Source organism: Ovis canadensis, chromosome 7, assembly GCF_042477335.2.
Source record: "Ovis canadensis isolate MfBH-ARS-UI-01 breed Bighorn chromosome 7, ARS-UI_OviCan_v2, whole genome shotgun sequence".
NCBI classification, from domain to species: Eukaryota; Metazoa; Chordata; class Mammalia; order Artiodactyla; family Bovidae; genus Ovis; species Ovis canadensis.
In genome coordinates this window covers 66,036,246-66,054,789 of record NC_091251.1, presented here as the reverse complement: position 1 = coordinate 66,054,789, position 18,544 = coordinate 66,036,246, and the positions used below count along the sequence as shown (strand labels likewise).

At 37.0% G+C, this 18,544-nt stretch overlaps 1 protein-coding gene across 2 annotated transcripts in view; it reads left to right on the top strand.

Moving 5' to 3' along the window:
- UNC13C (unc-13 homolog C) overlaps nucleotides 1–13,900 on the top strand; it is a 701,596-nt gene extending 687,696 nt beyond the window's left edge. For both annotated transcript variants that reach the window (XM_069596439.1, XM_069596440.1), the window contains 3 exons: nucleotides 7,731–7,823; nucleotides 9,316–9,475; nucleotides 12,067–13,900. In XM_069596439.1, the coding sequence (XP_069452540.1) occupies nucleotides 7,731–7,823; nucleotides 9,316–9,475; nucleotides 12,067–12,352 (539 nt within the window). In that variant the 3' untranslated portion in view covers nucleotides 12,353–13,900. The remainder of the gene's footprint in view (nucleotides 1–7,730; nucleotides 7,824–9,315; nucleotides 9,476–12,066) is intronic.
- Nucleotides 13,901–18,544: the final 4,644 nt, after the last annotated feature.

Here is an 18,544-nt window from a genome sequence, read left to right as displayed (position 1 = left end):
ATATGCTTTCTTCAGTTTGAAGATGCTTTGTTCAATTCCATTTTTATTCTGGGATGGGCAACCAACAGATCTTGCCATGCACAGATGTCAGATGGATCAGATCAAGGCTATAGCAAACCAACCCCACCAAATGGGAAAAAATATCTACTGCACAGTACAACACAGATGTAACACATCTGACTGAGTTAAGCAGCTTCCATAGTTTTAGCAACTGCAAGCATATTAAATGAATCAACTCAGATATGTACAATCTTGCACAGTAACGTAGGGCCATAAGAATAACTGTAAACTGAAACTGTTCAAAGCAATCTTGCTTAATAATAGAAAATTATAATTGTATGAAGATTTTTAAAAATATTTCATTAAAAGAAACAAAACCTTTTGCTGTCAGCTATAAATATAGGAATAAGGAAATGAAATGTATAAGGAAATGAAAAAAAATAGCAAAACATTCACTTAATATGCTGTAATTGGAAACATTAGAAACACTGAGAATTAAAGTTTTTCATTTCTTTTTAAAATCTTATCAAGAGTATTGTGAACAGTGCTTGCTCTTTTCTTCTCATCATATAAATATAAGGAACAATACTCTTTTCTGTGCCTTGGCAAATTATCATTCCAAAGTTTGGATCAATCACTGACAGTTTATCCTTCCTGCTTTCCATGCTGTAACCGACATATCTCAGAGTTCCTTTAATGTGAAGTTTTTCTTCAGTGTCACCCTAACCAGGACATCGTCATCATCTTTCTCATGTATGTCAATAAGGTCACTTTCATTAAGCTTCTTGTCTGCCTCTCTAGGGTCCCTCCATTGGCAGTAATGTCAATATTCCCAAGGTCAGTAATTTTTTCTATTAATCCATTTACATTCTATACAAATTTCACTCCAGTGTTATTACTTTTTGTTCCTTCGTTCCACTTTTTTCTTGGCTGGCGGTTCCCTCTTTTGATTATCCAGGTTTTTAAAATGTCACATGGGTTTAGGAAACAAGGCAGCTACACAACTACGCCCTTTGTTGTGTGTGAACTGAACAGAGGCACAGTGACCAATCCCCAGACTTTAAAAGAAGTGATGTGATTGGTCAGTGATGATAATACCTATCATTTACTTATATGGTGATGTGTGGACTAAACTACTAGCAACAAAGTTTGTACTTTAGGCAATGACAGGTGTTTAACAGGCCATGATAACTGAAATTTGAATGTGTCATTGGGAAATGGGTGTTACTTAACTAACCTATAAGAACTGAAATGGGTGTTATTTAACTAAACTATAAGAACTGAAAACTATAAGAACATATCATAGAATATAAAATTGTGCAAAATGAGGATTGCTCCCATATTTGATCAGTGAATAAATATAAATTGGGCATTTAATAAATATCAAAAGTATGTTATTTATTATATGAATTAGAGATAAGTAGTATGGATTATTAATATTAATAGAGGTTTCCTGCCATTATGGAATACAGTTAGAAAGAAAAAATCTGCCTAACTACCTACAATACTAGGCATAACATGGGTGCTGTGGAGTGGTATAAACAGCAGGCCACGGAAGCACAAACCCAGAATTCTCAGGTGACAATTAGGAATAGCCTATTAAATAATACTCACAAAATAATAAAACCTTTTAAACTAGTTGCTTCTACTGAGAACTGTCAGAAAACGGTCACATTTTTAATTCCACTTCTTAGGGGTGTACCACATTAAACAAGCAACTCTCAAGACTATGCTTGACGTAATTGAGCAGTAAATTTCACATTTTCTGTTAAAAAAAGGAAATGTGTGTTTTCTGCTAAATCTTTACACCCAAGTGTTTCCTCAAAATTGTTTGGGGATTGCTGAGTATATAAGTTTGGTTTTCAACATTTTTTTTTTTTTTCCCACCAGTGGACTCCTTCAAGTTTTTTAGAAAACACACACAGGCACAGAGTTAGGATATGCAAGTGAAAGATGAGAGAGCAGCAATTTGGGAAAGGGAAAATCATACCTGTGCATTTAGAGTACCTTTTAAAAAGTTTTAGGCACATTTCTATAGCTGTTAGTTGTTTTCAAACAGCATAAAATGTCTCCTCCATAACTAAGAGCACATATTTTCCGAATTCAAGTTTTATATATTTTCTAATAAAGATCAGATTCTATAACAACACAAAGCCTTTGAATTACCTTGGTAAAGTTTCTGATTAGGAACTCAGATGAAGAAATGGCACCTCCTGGTGAGCGCTTTGATGGAAAGCTTTTCTCATTTACAAACTTGTTGAATCAATAACTTTCTTGACCATCACTTCTAGATGTTTACTCTGGAAACAAACCAGCCATTGCTACATGACTGCTCATGGTAATACTGACATGACCACCCATAAGAGTCTTGATCACAAACCCACATACTGAGCAGGCTCTGATCTTTAGTATACCAACAGAGACACACACGCAACCTGAATGCATTTGCACTGCCTCTCATTGACTGTGATTTGGACAATAGTTAAACAAACAATATAACCTTTAGCAATCAAGAAAACTTATTTCATGGAATTCTTGGTTAACAAAGGTTTTACATCATAGTGGGAAAGAATACTCCCTAATGGACATTCAACATGAGGGCTCTTAAAAATCTTCCATCTCTAGTGTACTCAACCCAGAAAATTTTACTGAAGAAACTAAGAATTCCAAAGTTGTTGAGGAAAACTCTAGTCACTCTGTTTTTGTCTTACAGCAGTATTTGATTTAGATAACTATAGTGCAATGGATTTTTCTCTCTAATTTTCTATGAATCTTCAAGATATTTAATAACTTTGGAGCACTCTTAAGAATGCTTATTATCATAAACCTGGATCCATTTACCAGCAGCTCTTATGTGCAAGGCACATAATATCTTACATATTTTTCAAAATTGTCCTTTTTTAGCCTCATTATAATATTGCCAGGTAGATGGGATTATCAATACTTTACAGATAAGGACATGCAAATTCACATTTTTAAACTGTTAATGTATGACAGACAGATTCATGATCAGGGAAGTCTGGTTTCATTGCCCAGGGACTTTATACTTTGTTATACATGTCTTATAAATCAAGGGGCACCATAAACATCGTGGTCTATGTATAATAGTGTTTGAGGAGATCAAAACTATAACCACAGATTATTTCTAGAATAGTAAAAAAAAAAAGAAAGAAAGAAAATATTTTAGTGTAGAGGTGTTTGGACAGAGCTTCATTGGATAATGGAGGAAGCATATTCTAAACATTTGTTTTGAGTTGATGAAAACATAAAGAAAGGTTTGAAAAAATTAAGCCAAAGACAGCGTGGACCAGAAGGGCTGATGAAGCAGAGGTTATCAGAAGCATCCTAGCACAGGGCTGGGTTTTGGGATTTGACTCAAGGTATAATAGGCTTCCCTGGTGGCTCAGTGGTTAAAGCATCTGCCCGCAATGCAGGAGACTTGGGTTCGATCCCTGGGTTGGGAAAATTACCCTGGAGAAGGAAATGACAACCCACTCCAGTATTCTTGCCTGGAGAATCCCATGGATGGAGGAACCTGATGGGCTACAGTCCACGGGGTCGCAAAGAGTTGGACACGACTAAGCGACTTCACTTTCACTTTCACTTTCATAATAGCATGCAAGTAGGAGGTTTTCCAAAAGGGATTGCAGTGATAAAAATGATCTTTTACACAGATGAGACAAATTCTTTCAAAACCTAAATTTGACTATGCCACCCATAGCCAAAATCTTAAAAGACTTCTCAGTAGCTCCAAGATAAAGTCTAACAATTTTTAAATGACATTCAAAGTACCAACATTTTCTCTAACATTCCCTATTGTTACTTCATCTATGCTCCATACATCCTGAACTCCTCACAGTTTCCAGGACACACCATTCTGTTTTACGCATCCGCATATGGGCACATGCTATTTCTTGCTTCTCTGTCTAAAAAAAAAGGGGGGAATTTCAACTAAATCTTCAAGAACCTCTTAAAGCATTTTCTCCCCTGAAAAAATCCATCATGATAATAGTCATTAAACAGTGAACGTCCATATTTTACATCTTATCCCCCACAAAGATTGTCTCAATATTCAAGACCTAAGAATATTGCAAAAATACTAGGGACACTTTCATTAAAGTTATGAGCAAATCAAAGATGTTAACTCTATTAGCCAAGATCACAGAAGGAATCAGATGGCACACCCAAATTAAGATTATTTAAAAAAGATTCAGTGGAGAAACTATGGACAACAGATGGGCAGGATAAAAAGAGACCAGAAAGAATAGTAAACTAACTGCACTGAAACAGATAACAAGGGAGGAAAAAGCTCCTAGAACCAGGAATGAGACTGTCACCTGCTGAGGGATGGTGAGGGCAATGTTGGCTTTTTGGTTGCAGGATTCTTCCAGCAAAATGGTGACACCATTGGAAGGAAACTAAAGAAATATCTGACCTGAGTCTACTCCCTCTTTCCCATATTTTGCCAGGAGTTCTTATCATCCATAGAGCATAGGGACCACTGACTTGTCCATCTAGGGGCAGAGGATGGAGTGGAGCAGGGTGAAGAATGAATCTGGAGAGCCAAGTGAAGGATAGCAGCATATCCACTTTTAACACTGTCACGGCATGTAGTATTACAAATATAAGCCAATAAAATTAGCCAAGGCAAATATCAAGAGGTATAAAAACTGGAAAGGTGAAGTGTAATTCATTGAAAATAATTCATGTGTGTACTTACAAAACTCAAAACAAGTAATGAAAATATTTCATTAAAAATTCAGTTGGCTGAATAAAAAAATATACAAAAATCACTAGCCTTCCTGTTATCCAATATAATGGAAAAGGGGTCCCATTTAAAATAGAATGAGATGTAATAACTAGGAATAAGCTTTTTAACCATTCAAGATTCACATGAAGAAAAATGTAGAGCATAATTAGAGTACACAAAAGGAGACTTAAATCATGGCAAGAATAGATATGTTCTATTCTTCATATCACAAGGATGTCATCAGTTTAGGTGTCAAACTATTTTATTTTCCCAAAAAGTATTATCAGTCCCTCTTATGTGTGCTACTTTCTGCTGCATAGACACCTCCCTTGCTGATATCAACATCCGGGTACCACCATGTTAGTTACTTGCACTGTTAGACGGTTATTCGGGTTTTTGAGACCTTGTTCTGCCCACATTAAAGTTTTAATTAGTTGTTGGATTAAAAGCTCTCTTTCTCTCTCTACAAACAGGGGTAAATAGTGACTGTAGCAGAAAGAGGAAAGGAGAAGGAGGCTTCTCTGATTTGCACCATTCCTCTTTCTCCTGGAGGCAATTTCCATGATATTGAGGAAGAGAGAAAGAGAAAAGAGACAGATGAATCTTTATCTAAGCCAACACAATATTGTAAGGCAATTATCCTTCAATTAAAAATAAGTAAATTTAAAAAACTGCAATGGTGACCATTAGTAGTCATTATCTATCTAAGGGTCACTGTCTACTCAGTTAGCAGTAGAACTTTTCCAGATCCTTCTCTTAGGGGAAGTGCAAGTTTGGTAGAACTGGCTGGTGTGAAATGTATTTTCAAATAGTTCCCCAGGGCATTGATGAACTCTTCCAAGACTCAAGACCTGGCCACTTTTTCCTGCTGCAACCCACCTGGGTGTATGGGCACATACATTCCTTTCAGATGCTTGCCTCTTCACCATGTTGCTGACAATCCCTGATAAAACCAGAGCCTATGGTCACATTTTCCCTCTTTTGTTCCCAATCGCTGGCACTTCAAGCCCATTCAGGAGCCATCTCCCATATTTCTCAGCAACTGACCTTAAGCAGAGAGGGAGGTCCCGGCATACACTTGGCCATGCTCAGGTCATACTGTCTGCTAAGTAGGCAGCCAAAAAAAAAAAAAAAAAATGAAATGCTCATCTAGCTGGCACTTTCAGCAAGTGCTTGGACTACTTCTTTTGGAATTTTCTTGCTTCCCTGGTGGCTCAGAGGTTAAAGCGTCTGCTTCCAATGCGGGAGACCCGGGTTTGATCCCTGGGTCGGGAAGATTCCCTGGAGAAGGAAATGGCAACCCATTCCAGTATTCTTGCCTGGAGAATCCCATGGATGGAGAAGCCTAGTAGGTTATAGTCCACGGGTCGCAAAGAGTCGGACATGACTGAGCAGCTTCACCTTTCACCTTCACCTCAGGGAAAGGAAACACTTCTCACAGAGCAATGAGCAGCTCCTTGGCTAATGCCCGAAGTGATCACTTTGTCTTTCAGTCCTTTTATTAACAAATGGTTGGGGCAGGGTCGGGGTGAGAGTGGAGCTTGTGGTGAACCAGGTTTTCTCAGCAGATCCTGATAAGAGGTTCTGGCTGAAATGCAGTGATTTTTTTCTCAAGTTAGAAACTGGAAGTCTCTTAGAATCTCTTCTTTTCAGCTTAGTCATTAGTCATTTATTTCATGAAAATAAGATTCTTATTAATCTCATATGTATTGCAAATGATTAAAATGTCTATTGGGCAAAATGAGGTTCTATCTACCTTTGATAAATACCATTTCTAGATAGTATACTATAGATAAACTTGCAAACAGTAGAAGTAATTATTTGTTATTTAATTATTTTATTAATTATTAATATTAATAAAATAACTTATTATTTGTTCATAAGAGCAAGAGACTAGAAACCACCAAAGTGTGTTTAAATAAATAATGGTATGTCCATATAATGGAATAAGGGCTAAATATTATTTTAAATATTTTAATGTTTTCATTATTTGTAGGCAGGTTAATTATTTGTTTTTTAAGCAAGTATTCAGGAAACCTTGACTTTGCAGTTAATGCTGTGATATTCCAGACCATATTAAAGAGTGGGATATAGCTTTGTATACATGGAAATGGAATGATCTTAATACATTTTTAGGTAAAAAGACAAAGGTAAGGTAAAGGATAATTAGAGTGCGTGTTTCTATTTGAGAAAAAAATGTATATGTTTATAGATGATATATTAATAGGTGTGTATATGTGTGTATATGAGGTTGATGCAGTTATCCCTATTTTACAAATAAAAAAACCAAGACTTGAGAACATCGCAAATTCTGATCACAGAACCAGATGTAGCATGACTGTGATTTGAATTCCAAGTGCCCAAATCACAGGCACCTTTCAATACAACATTCTTAACCCTTGACTAACCTTTATCAGGTTGGAATTGATTAATCCTTTTTATATCATCAAATTATAAATGTACCTGTTCAGAATATATCACACAATATGCAGCAGTGTGTGTGTGTTGCTCTCCTCTGGTCTGAGTGTGGGCCTCATGAGAATAGGTGCTCTGTAGAGCCATCTCTGTATCCTTGGTGCTCTGGTGCGGCACACTCAGGAAGAGCACTTCAGGAAGGAAGGAAGGGCAGTGATATATCTTCATACGTAAGTGACAAGAAGAGCTTTAGTAAGTGCCTAGAATAAGGAAACTTCAAGCTTTTTTTTTTTTTAAAACAATAGTAATACTAACAGGATGCCTTACGGTATCTGAGGACTGTGTGAAAGTTTAGCTAAATGGGCTAAATATGATTATACCCAAGACTGAAACCTGCATAGCAAATCTAACTTAGCGAACATGTATCAGTATCTATTATGTGCTATTAACAAAAAGAACCATTTGTTTCCACGATCACACTTTAAAGTCCCCGATGCACAGAATATCAATGTCCCTTATTAAGTGGTCTGAAAGGTCAGGCCAGTAAACTTTTGCTGATTTGCAGGTCGCCCCTCCAAAGATTCAGTGGGTCAGATATCTGTTCACGTGGACATCACCGCCACTCCAGGAACCGGAGAGCATAAAGTCACTGTAAAAGGTATATTTTGGGTTCAGGTTGATCAAACAGCCTATAAGACTTTAATCTCTCAAAAAAGTAATTATATCCAAAATGTTTTTTCTGGAAACCCTGTTTTTTAAAATCTATATTAAATTATTTTAGGGCATGCTTAGAATACCTTCATGAATCCAAAACTTTTGTTTTAAAACAAAACAAATTAATAGCATAGATATTTAGCCTATATTACTAGAAAAGTCTAAATGGTTAAAATACATGGATGGTTACATTTCAGAACTGTACGACTGTGTTCTCTATGGTTGAGGCTGTGGTTGCCTCCAACTTACCAATGAAATTTTAGATATTAACTCAGTACATTCTTACTATCCACATAATCTACATACTTTTTCTATGTGATTTCCAACCACTGGCTTGATTTTTTTTTAATGGGTGGTTGAATCCATTGGCTTTATATTATAAAAATTAAATCTGAATTCAGGGGTCATTTTGAAGATGTAATTTAATGATTAATACTTTTCTCAATAGAACCATGTTCTATTTTTATATTATCATGGACAGCCACTTTAAATAGTATCTATTTTAGTCAAAAGCACGGCCTTCTAATATATTTCAAAGTTTCACTACCTAAACTAACACTGTTATGGTATATAATAGATTATATACAGTATTAGTAAGCATACAGATAAGTGGGCATGACTATATATGCCAGTGTTGTTAAACATTTTTCAAAAATATTTTGCTAATGTATACCAAATGCTAGAAGTTTTATGAACCTTCTGAATTAGCAAGTTTAATTATAAGACACCTCCTTAAGGATACCATCACCATCATCAAAGAATGAGCAAAGATGTATGTATAAGAATGTTCACTTAAGTATTATTTATGATGCCTGAAATTAGGAAACTGCCATAATATGCAACAAGTGATTTGTTGAATATTGAATGAAATCTACACACAATTAAATATTTCCAGTTGGAAAATATATAATGAATTACAATGCTATCCATGATGGACTTAAAGAAATGAAAATATTTTTAAGACTGCAACACATTATGATCCTATTCTGTATATAAGGATTGAAAGCATCACACCAAAATATTAATAGTCATTTCTTCTGAGTGATAAAATTATAAATTCTTTTAATCTACTTTCTGTATATTTTCTAAATATTTCATGAACATGTCATAATTTTAATATGAAAAGCATCATGTTTTCACCTAAACAAGAATCATAACTTTTCAGTAGTAACAATTGTCATTTTAATTACAGCTTTTCGCCATCCCAAAGCCACCTGGCTTAGAGCTGGAAGCCCTCTCAAGCATGCAGTCCAGAGAGAAAATTGTTTTTCCTAGTCCTAGTCAGTGAGGTTAGGGTGTTATTAAACGCAAGTTACAGCTTCATACATCATTTTAAAAAATAAATATCCACTTTAAAGATCAAAGGGAAAGCCTAGTATTCCACACATGGGTTTGCTAACACTTTATATTCCTTTTGTTTTCCTTCTATTTTTTAGTGATTGCTATTAATGACTTAAACTGGCAGACCACGGCAATGTTCCGCCCCTTCGTGGAAGTCTGTATGCTGGGACCCAACCTCGGAGACAAGAAGAGAAAACAAGGCACAAAAACAAAAAGCAACACATGGTCACCCAAGTATAATGAAACATTTCAGTTGTAAGTTATAACCCAGCTCCATTTTCCAACCAGGCAATAGGCCTTGTACAGCTACACTTACAAGGGACTCACAGAGTAGGAATGGCACCGGGCTTTGCTAAGGAGAGTAAAACCTGTAGGTTTAAGGATTCCTGTTCAGCACGGATCCAGGGCAAATGAAGAAAACTGTAATAGGAGGGCTGTGCTCTCATGGAAGTCATACTCTAGATATTAAGAAAATTTGATAAACAAAATCATAAACAAAAAGCTGTCATATGATAGTGAATACTAAGCATAGTATCAAAACAGCATGATAGGGTGGTCCGTTGGCTGCTAAGATGAGGTGTTCAGGAAAGCCTCTCTGACTTTTAAATAGGAACCTAAGAAAATAATGGGGCTATTTGTAGCCAGGTTATTACACCACTGCACCTAAAGGAGAAGAGCTGTTACTAAAATCGGGACTGTGAAAACTTCATATGTAGTCAATCACTTCCTAGGAAAGGGACCGTCTGTGGAGACAAACAGCTTACTTGAGGAGCCTCACAGGCAAGAAGCCAAAGAAATAAAGTCTCCCCTCACTTGCATCATTATCTCTGACTTTCCAATGATGCTCTCTTTTGGCTAAACCCCACTGGAAGCCAGAGCACAGAGAAACTCAGTGGGTGCAGTCCTTACAGGTCAGCATCCTCCTGCAAAGCACAAGGAGAAGAATGCTGTGGAGCAAATGGAAGTTATCTGGCACCGAATAAAGTCAAGGATAACTCCTAGTTTTTGGTGTAAACAGTTGGGTAGATGTTCACTTGCTGAGATGGGAAAGTAAGGACAGGCCATGAGGAAAGCAAAGATTTTCTTTTAAATCTATTAATCTGGAGATAGGTATTGTACATCCAAGGCTAGGCTAGGCTAAGTCGCTTTAGTCGTGTCCGACTCTGTGCGACCCCATACACGGCAGCCCATCAGGCTCCCCCATCCATTGGGATTCTCAAGGCAAGAACACTGGAGTGGGTTGCCATTTCCTTCTCATATCAAATATATGGTTAGACATAAATGGGGAATTATCTGTATATAGATGTAATTAATTCTACAAATCTAAATGAGCTGACCTAGGGACAGATAGGAAGCCAAGGGGGAGGGAACATAAGACAAGGCCCTAGGGCCTTTCATACACACACACACACACACACACACACACACATAAGCACACACACACATACACAAGCACACACACACATACACAAGCACGCTCACACACACACTTACCAAGCTTCCCTTACTGCTTTGATTCTTTGTTATTTCACATTCTTGGTTTCTCAGAGACCTTTCAGCGCTCTGTTTTCTGAATAATTAACTCTTACCACTCATTAAAACTTAACTATCCTACTATATCTACTAAAAAGGTTCTAATAATGCCTGCTAACAAATCAGCTCACAAGAGTCCACCTATCTACTCCTCCAATTTACACAGAAAATTTTGATCCAATTAAAAAGTCTTCCAAAAGGTTCTAGGAATACCTGAATAATGCAAAATTCAGATATAATGCGATGAGCTACCAAGACCACAATTCTGGGGAAAAGGCAGCATTTTGACTCATTTTAATTCACAAGAAGTCCCAGAGCCTGTCATATTTTGCCATTCTATTCTTTACCGCCCCCTAGGATTCCATTTTCCTGAGTGTCATTTCAGACTGTCTCTAAAATAAGTACACAGTTGTTTGTCTTCTGGAAACAAAAGTCTCACCTGGCAAAATATTTGATCAGAAAAAAGTCACTTAGAAAAGGAAGGAATCTGGAAGCTTGTACCACTGAGGAATAGAAGCGCATTCATTAGAAAGTCAGGACTATCTGAGGAGGAATTAAAATAAGGGACAAGGGGTATTATCCTCAGCATTTCACTGCTCAGCCTTCTTCATTAGGTTCAGTTCTGCATTGACAGGCTGTCTAGGGTCGTTATTAGAAGAGGCTAGCCTCAGCCCCAATCTTGACAGGTCTAACAGTTGCCATACGAAAGAACTGGCATTGAAACACCAGGCACTGCTGGAACTGATTTACTCTGGCGATTTGTATCCCATTTAGCATCTTATGAATAGTGCTTGATAGTCTGAGCAGTATATTTCCCTGAGAAAAGGCTCCTACATATAATAGCTAATCCAGGAGTCTGAGGTAGAGAAAGGAATTGGTAATAATGGATGTTGAAACAATGGCACAGAAATTCTTCCAAAAGGTACCCTTCCCCCCAGCCTAGCTTCCATGACCCTTAGTAACCCCTCCTACCCCTATATCACTGGGGAGACCTTGCCCCCAATGATTAATGACAGCATAGTATTTTAATTCCAGTTTCTAGTAATATCCTTAACATCAGGGGGCAGTCAAGCATTTTTAAATTAATTTCCTTTTTCTATCTAGGAAAAGGAGTTTTAAGTTAGATTGCTGAGTAATAGCAATGTAAATACGTTCTAAGGAAAATTTAAAGAATATCTGCAGAGTTAAAATGCCATGATACTTTATTTGCCAATACAACATTCTAAACAATGTATAAAATTTTTCACAGTCTATTAGAACCGTATCGATCCCTATTTGAAAATGCTCAAAATCCCTGTTTTTAATCCACGCAGCACTCTGAGTAAAGAAAACCGCCCAGGGGCCTATGAACTTCACCTTTCGGTTAAAGATTACTGCTTTGCCAGAGAAGATCGAATTATCGGAATGACAGTAATTCAGCTCCAGAATATAGCCGAAAAGGGGAGCCACGGGGCATGGTATCCCCTTTTGAAAAATGTCTCTATGGATGCAACCGGTCTGACGATCCTTAGAATCCTCTCTCAGAGGACCAGTGATGATGTGGCTAAAGAATTTGTAAGACTTAAATCTGAAACAAGATCTGCTGAAGAGAGTGCTTGAAACAATACCATACCCCAAGACAGCATCTCTGAGAATTCACCAACTCTGTTTGACTACTGCATGCATATGCAAATACAGGGGAATGTTTATTTTACTACATTTCAGTGTTTGCCAGTGCTCCAGTACAGTGTCTCCAAGGTATGTGGGAAAACTGCAGAACTTTTATACCAATTCTGGTCTTTGAGAAATCAGTGTTCCATGAAGTGCCAAAATCATGATGTTAAGTGACATATCCAGAGTTATCTTTTAAAATGTTTATTTCATTACCAATTTCTCATCCATTAAACATACTAAAACACAGTCTTTTGAGTTTGTCCATTAGTTATCCTTGTTACATTGGTTTATATATCTGGTAGATATGAAAGCATTTGTTACTCAAATTATTTTATTTAGACTTACCTCATAATAGATGTCTTACAAATACCCTTTTCTACCATGACTAGAAATGCAGTTACTTCTAGAAAGCATTTGTAATTTTATAGTTGCAGATATATTGTGATGACTTTTGCATACAAAATAAAATAGAAAAGGTGGGAAATATTTTATGCTGACCAGTTTCCAACCTTTCTGAAATATCACTGTGAAGAAATGCTCTTAAAGCAAACTTATGCAAAGCAATGCTAAATAGTTTGTTAACATGTTTGATATATCAACAAAATTTTGTTCCTTAAAACTGCCAAGGTCACATCACATTTGTAAAAAAAAAAAATTAAAAAAAAAGAGGTAAGTTGAAGCATTTGCCATCTAGCATTATGTCTTAGCTTTACCAAATTTCATTCTTTAGAAAGTCATAGGATTATTGGTTTAGAAGTACAACGGAAGGATTGTTTCTTAAAATTACCTATGATAATTAACTGTACTGTTAGTGTTTTCCTTCTGACAGTTATGACTAACTCCTTCTTTACTGAGTGCTATAATCAGTTACATGTTTCCTTTTTAGAAATATTCAACAATTTGTACTGAATGCAGCATTATTATATATTGCACTGGAGAAAAAAGTCATGTCTTCAGCTATTTAGTGAAAAATGTAAAATGAAGTCTGAACAAATTGCTTACAATTTTGTAATTTATGTTATTTATAAGCCCAAGATGCATACAATGCAATAGAAAAACAACTTATTACAGCTCAGTAGATAAAAATATAACTAGGTTGGATTTTGAATATGAAATAGTTTATAAATATTTGCACTTTCTCTGTTTTTATGGTTTGACTTTTTAGAGTCTGTACCTAAATAGTTGGCTGTAGAACAGTACTTTGTAACTTATGGTCATAACTGTTAGTGGGCAACATATACGTGCAGAAGAAAGACCCTGTTAACAACGACTGCTCTGTGAACAAGCTGGTCCAATATGTTAAGAACAAGTGAAAAGTATCATGACTCCCAGAACCATGCTGTTACTGGGTGTGAAACCACAGACAGCAAGATCCACTAATTTATGTTAAATTGATAGGCAAGTGCTTTGTTAATAACGTCTTCAAATGCATAGTTCAATGCAATCCTCTGGCATATGCATTAATAAATGAATATATATTAAGCACATGTAATACTTCATTGTATCTTCTGCCTTTTTATTTCATATATGCAACATCATTTCATTATTTAGGAATAAGAAATCCAGATCCTTTTTACTGGATAGAACACTCTTCACAATGTTTGGTTCTAGTATCTCATTAGAATTTGAGGAAAAAAGAAACCAATTCTGTTCCTGGAAAAAGTTGCATATTACAAAATAATGAGCCTGAAAATAGGAAAAAAAAACTGATGTATCTACCTGTCTGCATGTCTCTGAATACTGCTAAGCTATGAAAAAATTCAACATTCAAGATATAAACAAGCAACACCATTAATAAAATTGTACATAACAAAAGGTTTCATTATTTTATTGAAGGATTCATTCAAGATTTAAAACGACTTTACCGAACATTGACTTGAGGAGTACATTAATGTCATAAAGCACAACACCACTGAATAAATAGCAGTTTGGGTGTGCATTGATCACACAAAAAATTATGACCTAAGTATATTTACAGTATTTGTTTAATTGGATCTATTCATTCTGTTTTTGTGTGTGTGTATAATATCTATCAAACACTAATGGTGATGGTGTGAATTGTGTCTATTTATTGATATCATAAAGTACCAGTACTAATTTTGAGATAGTTATAAATTCTACAGTCTTTGTTGTTTCTCCCAAGATATAAGTACTTGTTGTCTCTGGCATAAAGCCTGTTGTGTTTACATAACCAAATTAGTCATCACTCTGAAGTTCACAGCAACCTCCACCAACTATAGGCTCCATTAAAGTGTGAAGCTATTTATTTATTTTAGATAAAATGCACAAAGTTTGACTTTTCATCTACAGATGAAAATTACGTAGAAGTTCTCAAAGAAACACGTGAAAATCAAATTTTGCTAAAAGGAAGCATTTAAAACCACAATGAAACATTTATTATTTAAAGGGGTTTTCATGAATTATTATTTAAGGTAAGCAATCAGATGTCCTTATAACAACCTGCTCTAATTCATCTATTTCTAGGATAATTTGTATATTGAATTTCCCTTAAAGGAGGCACATTTATAAAAGACAATCCTAGCTTAACATTTTGCATTTGGTCTTTTAAAAAAAATTTGAAATGAGATTTATTTTCACCTTTTAATTTCTCTTATATAAAGATACGGCTACACTAAGCACTTTTAAGGACTAATATAGCTTCAATCTCATACTCAGTGAAAGGTAATCATATTTATGCAGGACTCAGAGAATACCCCTGGATAGAAGTCTGATTCCCCTGTTACCACTTGGCAGAATATGGGGATGCAGAGGGAAGGGACTGCCTTTCCTGGCATTTGCTGTGGTTAAAAGCACTCCAGTCCCTTGTTTGAAACAGCTGGTTCCTTGCTCACTCAGTCCCAGACCTCCACAAATGGGTGATCTCTCTTGTTTAGGTATCTGGTATTTGTTTTTCAAAATAAAAAAACTAGGGTGCATGACTTGATGGAGACTAAGCTCCAATTTGTGAATATCATATGATACTTATTTTAAAATATATATTTTTCACATAACAATTTTGAAATCAGGATACATTTTATAGTCATTGTCATGCTATAGATTAATGAATGCTTTTCCCCCTTTTTAAATAGTAAATAATGGTTCATATTGCAATGAAAAACTTCTTATAAGCAAATGTAGAAATAGTAGTATTCATCTTTTTAACAAAACATATATATATTATAATCTGCATACACTAAAATTATTATGTCAAGAAGCAACAATTAGAACCAGACATGGAACAAAGAACTGGTTCCAAATTGGGAAAGGAGAACATCAAGGCTGTATATTGTCACCTGCTTATTAAACTTTTATGCAGAGTACATCATGCAAAATGCCAGGCTTGGATGAAGCACATGCTGGAATCATGATTGCTGAGAGAAATATGAATAACCTCAGATATGCAGATGACACCACCCTTATGGCCGAAAGTGAAGAGGAACTAAAGAGCCTATTGATGACAGTGAAGAGGAGAGTAAAAAGTTGGCTTAAAACTGAACATTCAGAAAACTAAGATCATAGCATCTGGTCCCATCACTTGATGGCAAATAGATGGGTAAACAATGGAAACAGTGACAGACTTTACTTTCTTGGGCTCCAAAATCATTGCCGATGGTGACTGCAGCCATGAAATTAATAAATGCTTGCTCCCTGGAAGAAAAGCTATGACAAACCTAGACAGCATATTAAAAAGCAAACAGAAGCAGAAGATATTAAGAAGAGGTGGCAAGAATACATGGAAGAACTGTACAAAAAGGATCTTCACGACTCAGATAATCATGATGATGTGATCACTAATCTAGAGCCAAATATCTTGGAATGTGAACTCAAGTGGGCCTTAGAAAGCATCACTACGAACAAAGCTAATGGAGGTGATCGAATTCCAGTTGAGCTGTTTCAAATCCTGAAAGATGATGCTGTGAAAGTGCTACACTCAATATGCCAGCAAATTTGGAAAACTCAGCAGTGGCCACAGGACTGGGAAAGGTCAGTTTTCATTCCAATCCCAAAGAAAGACAATGCCAAAGAATGCTCAAACTACTGCACAGTTGCACTCATCTCACATGCTAGTAATGCTCAAAATTCTCCAAGCCAGGTTTCAGCAATACGTGAACCGTGAACTCCCTGATGTTCAAGCTGGTTTTAGAAAAGGCAGAGGAACCAGAGATCAAATTGCCAACATCCGCTGGATCATGGAAAAAGCAAGAGAGTTCCAGAAAAACATCAATTTCTGCTTTATTGACTATGCTAAAGCCTTTGACTGTGTGGATCACAAGAAACTGGAAAATTCTGAAAGAGATGGGAATACCAGACCACCTAACCTGCCTCTTGAGAAATCTGTATGCAGGTCAGGAAGCAACAGTTAGAACTGGACATGGAACAATAGACTGGTTCCAAATAGGAAAAGGAGTATGTCAAGGCTGTATATTGTCACCCTGCTTATCTAACTTACATGCAGAGTACATCATGAGAAATGCTGGACTGGAAGAAACACAAGCTGGAGTTAAGATTACTGGGAGAAATATCAATAACCTCAGATATGCAGATGACACCACCCTTATGGCAGAAAGTGAAGAGGAACTAAAAAGCCTCTTGATGAAAGTGAAAGAGGAGAGTGAAAAAGTTGGCTTAAAGCTCAACGTTCAGAAAACAAAGATCATAGCATCTGGTCCCATCACTTCATGAGAAATAGACAGGGAAACAGTGGAAACAGTGTCAGACTTTATTTTTGGGGGCTCCAAAATCACTGCAGATGGTGGCTGTAGCCATGAAATTAAAAGACGCTTACTCTTTGGAAGAAAAGTTATGACCAACTTAGATAATATATTCAAAAGCAGAGACATTACTTTGCCGACTAAGGTCCATCTAATCAAGGCTATGGTTTTTCCAGTGGTCATGTATGGATGTGAGAGTTGGACTGTGAAGAAGGCTGAGCGCTGAAGAATTGATGCTTTTGAACTGTGGTGTTGGAGAAGACTCCTGAGAGTCCCTTGGACTGCAGGGAGATCCAACCAGTCCGCTCTGAAGGAGATCAACCCTGGGATTTCTTCGGAAGGAATGATGCTAAAGCTGAAGCTCCAGTACTTTGGCCACCTCATGCGAAGAGTTGACTCATTGGAAAAGACTCTGATTCTGGGAGGAATTGGGGGCAGGAGGAGAAGGGGACGACCGAGGATGAGATGGCTGGATGGCATCATGGACTCTATGGACGTGAGTCTGAGTGAACTCCGGGAGATGGTGATGGACAGGGAGGCCTGGCATGCTGCAATTCATGGGGTCGCAAAGAGTCAGACACGACTGAGTGACTGAACTGAACTGAACTGACATTACTTTGCAGACAAAGGTCCATCTAGTCAAAGCTATGGTTTTTCCAGTAGTCAGATATGGATGTGAGAGCTGGACCATAAAGAAAACTGAAAGTGAAAGTTGCTCAGTTGTGTCTGACTCTTTGCGACCCCATGGACTGTATAGTCCATGGAATTCTCTAGGCTAGGATATTGGAGTGGGTAGCCTTTCCCTTCTCCAGGGGATCTTCCCAAGCCAGGGATCAAACCCAGGTCTCCCACATTGCGTGCAGATTCTTTACCTGCTGATCCACAAGAGAAGCCCAAATATACTGGAGGGGGTAGCCTATCCCTTCTCCAAGGGATCTTCCAGACCCAGGAATCAACCCTGGGTCTCCTGCATTGCAGACAGATTCTTTACCAACTGAGCTACCAGGGAAGCCAAAAGAAAGCTGAGGGCTGAAGAACTGATGCTTTTGAACTGTGGTGTTGGAGAAGACTCATGAGAGTCCCTTGGACTGCAAGGAGATCCAACCAGTCAATCCTAAAGGAAATCAACCCTGAATATTCATTGGAAGGACTAATGCTGAAACTCCAATACTTTGGCCACCTGATGCAAAGAACTAACTCTTTAGAAAAGACTCTATGGGATGCTGGGAATGACTGAAGGCAGGAGGAAATGGGGACAACAGAGGATAAGATAGTTGGATGGAATCACTGACTCCATAGACATGAGTTTGAGCAAGCTCTGGGAGTTGGTGATGAACTAAACAACTCTGTTGGTATACATTCCTGTTTTGACATTTCATAGAATCGTGTATCAAGCACAGCCAGCAGTATACAGGACAGCTCAATC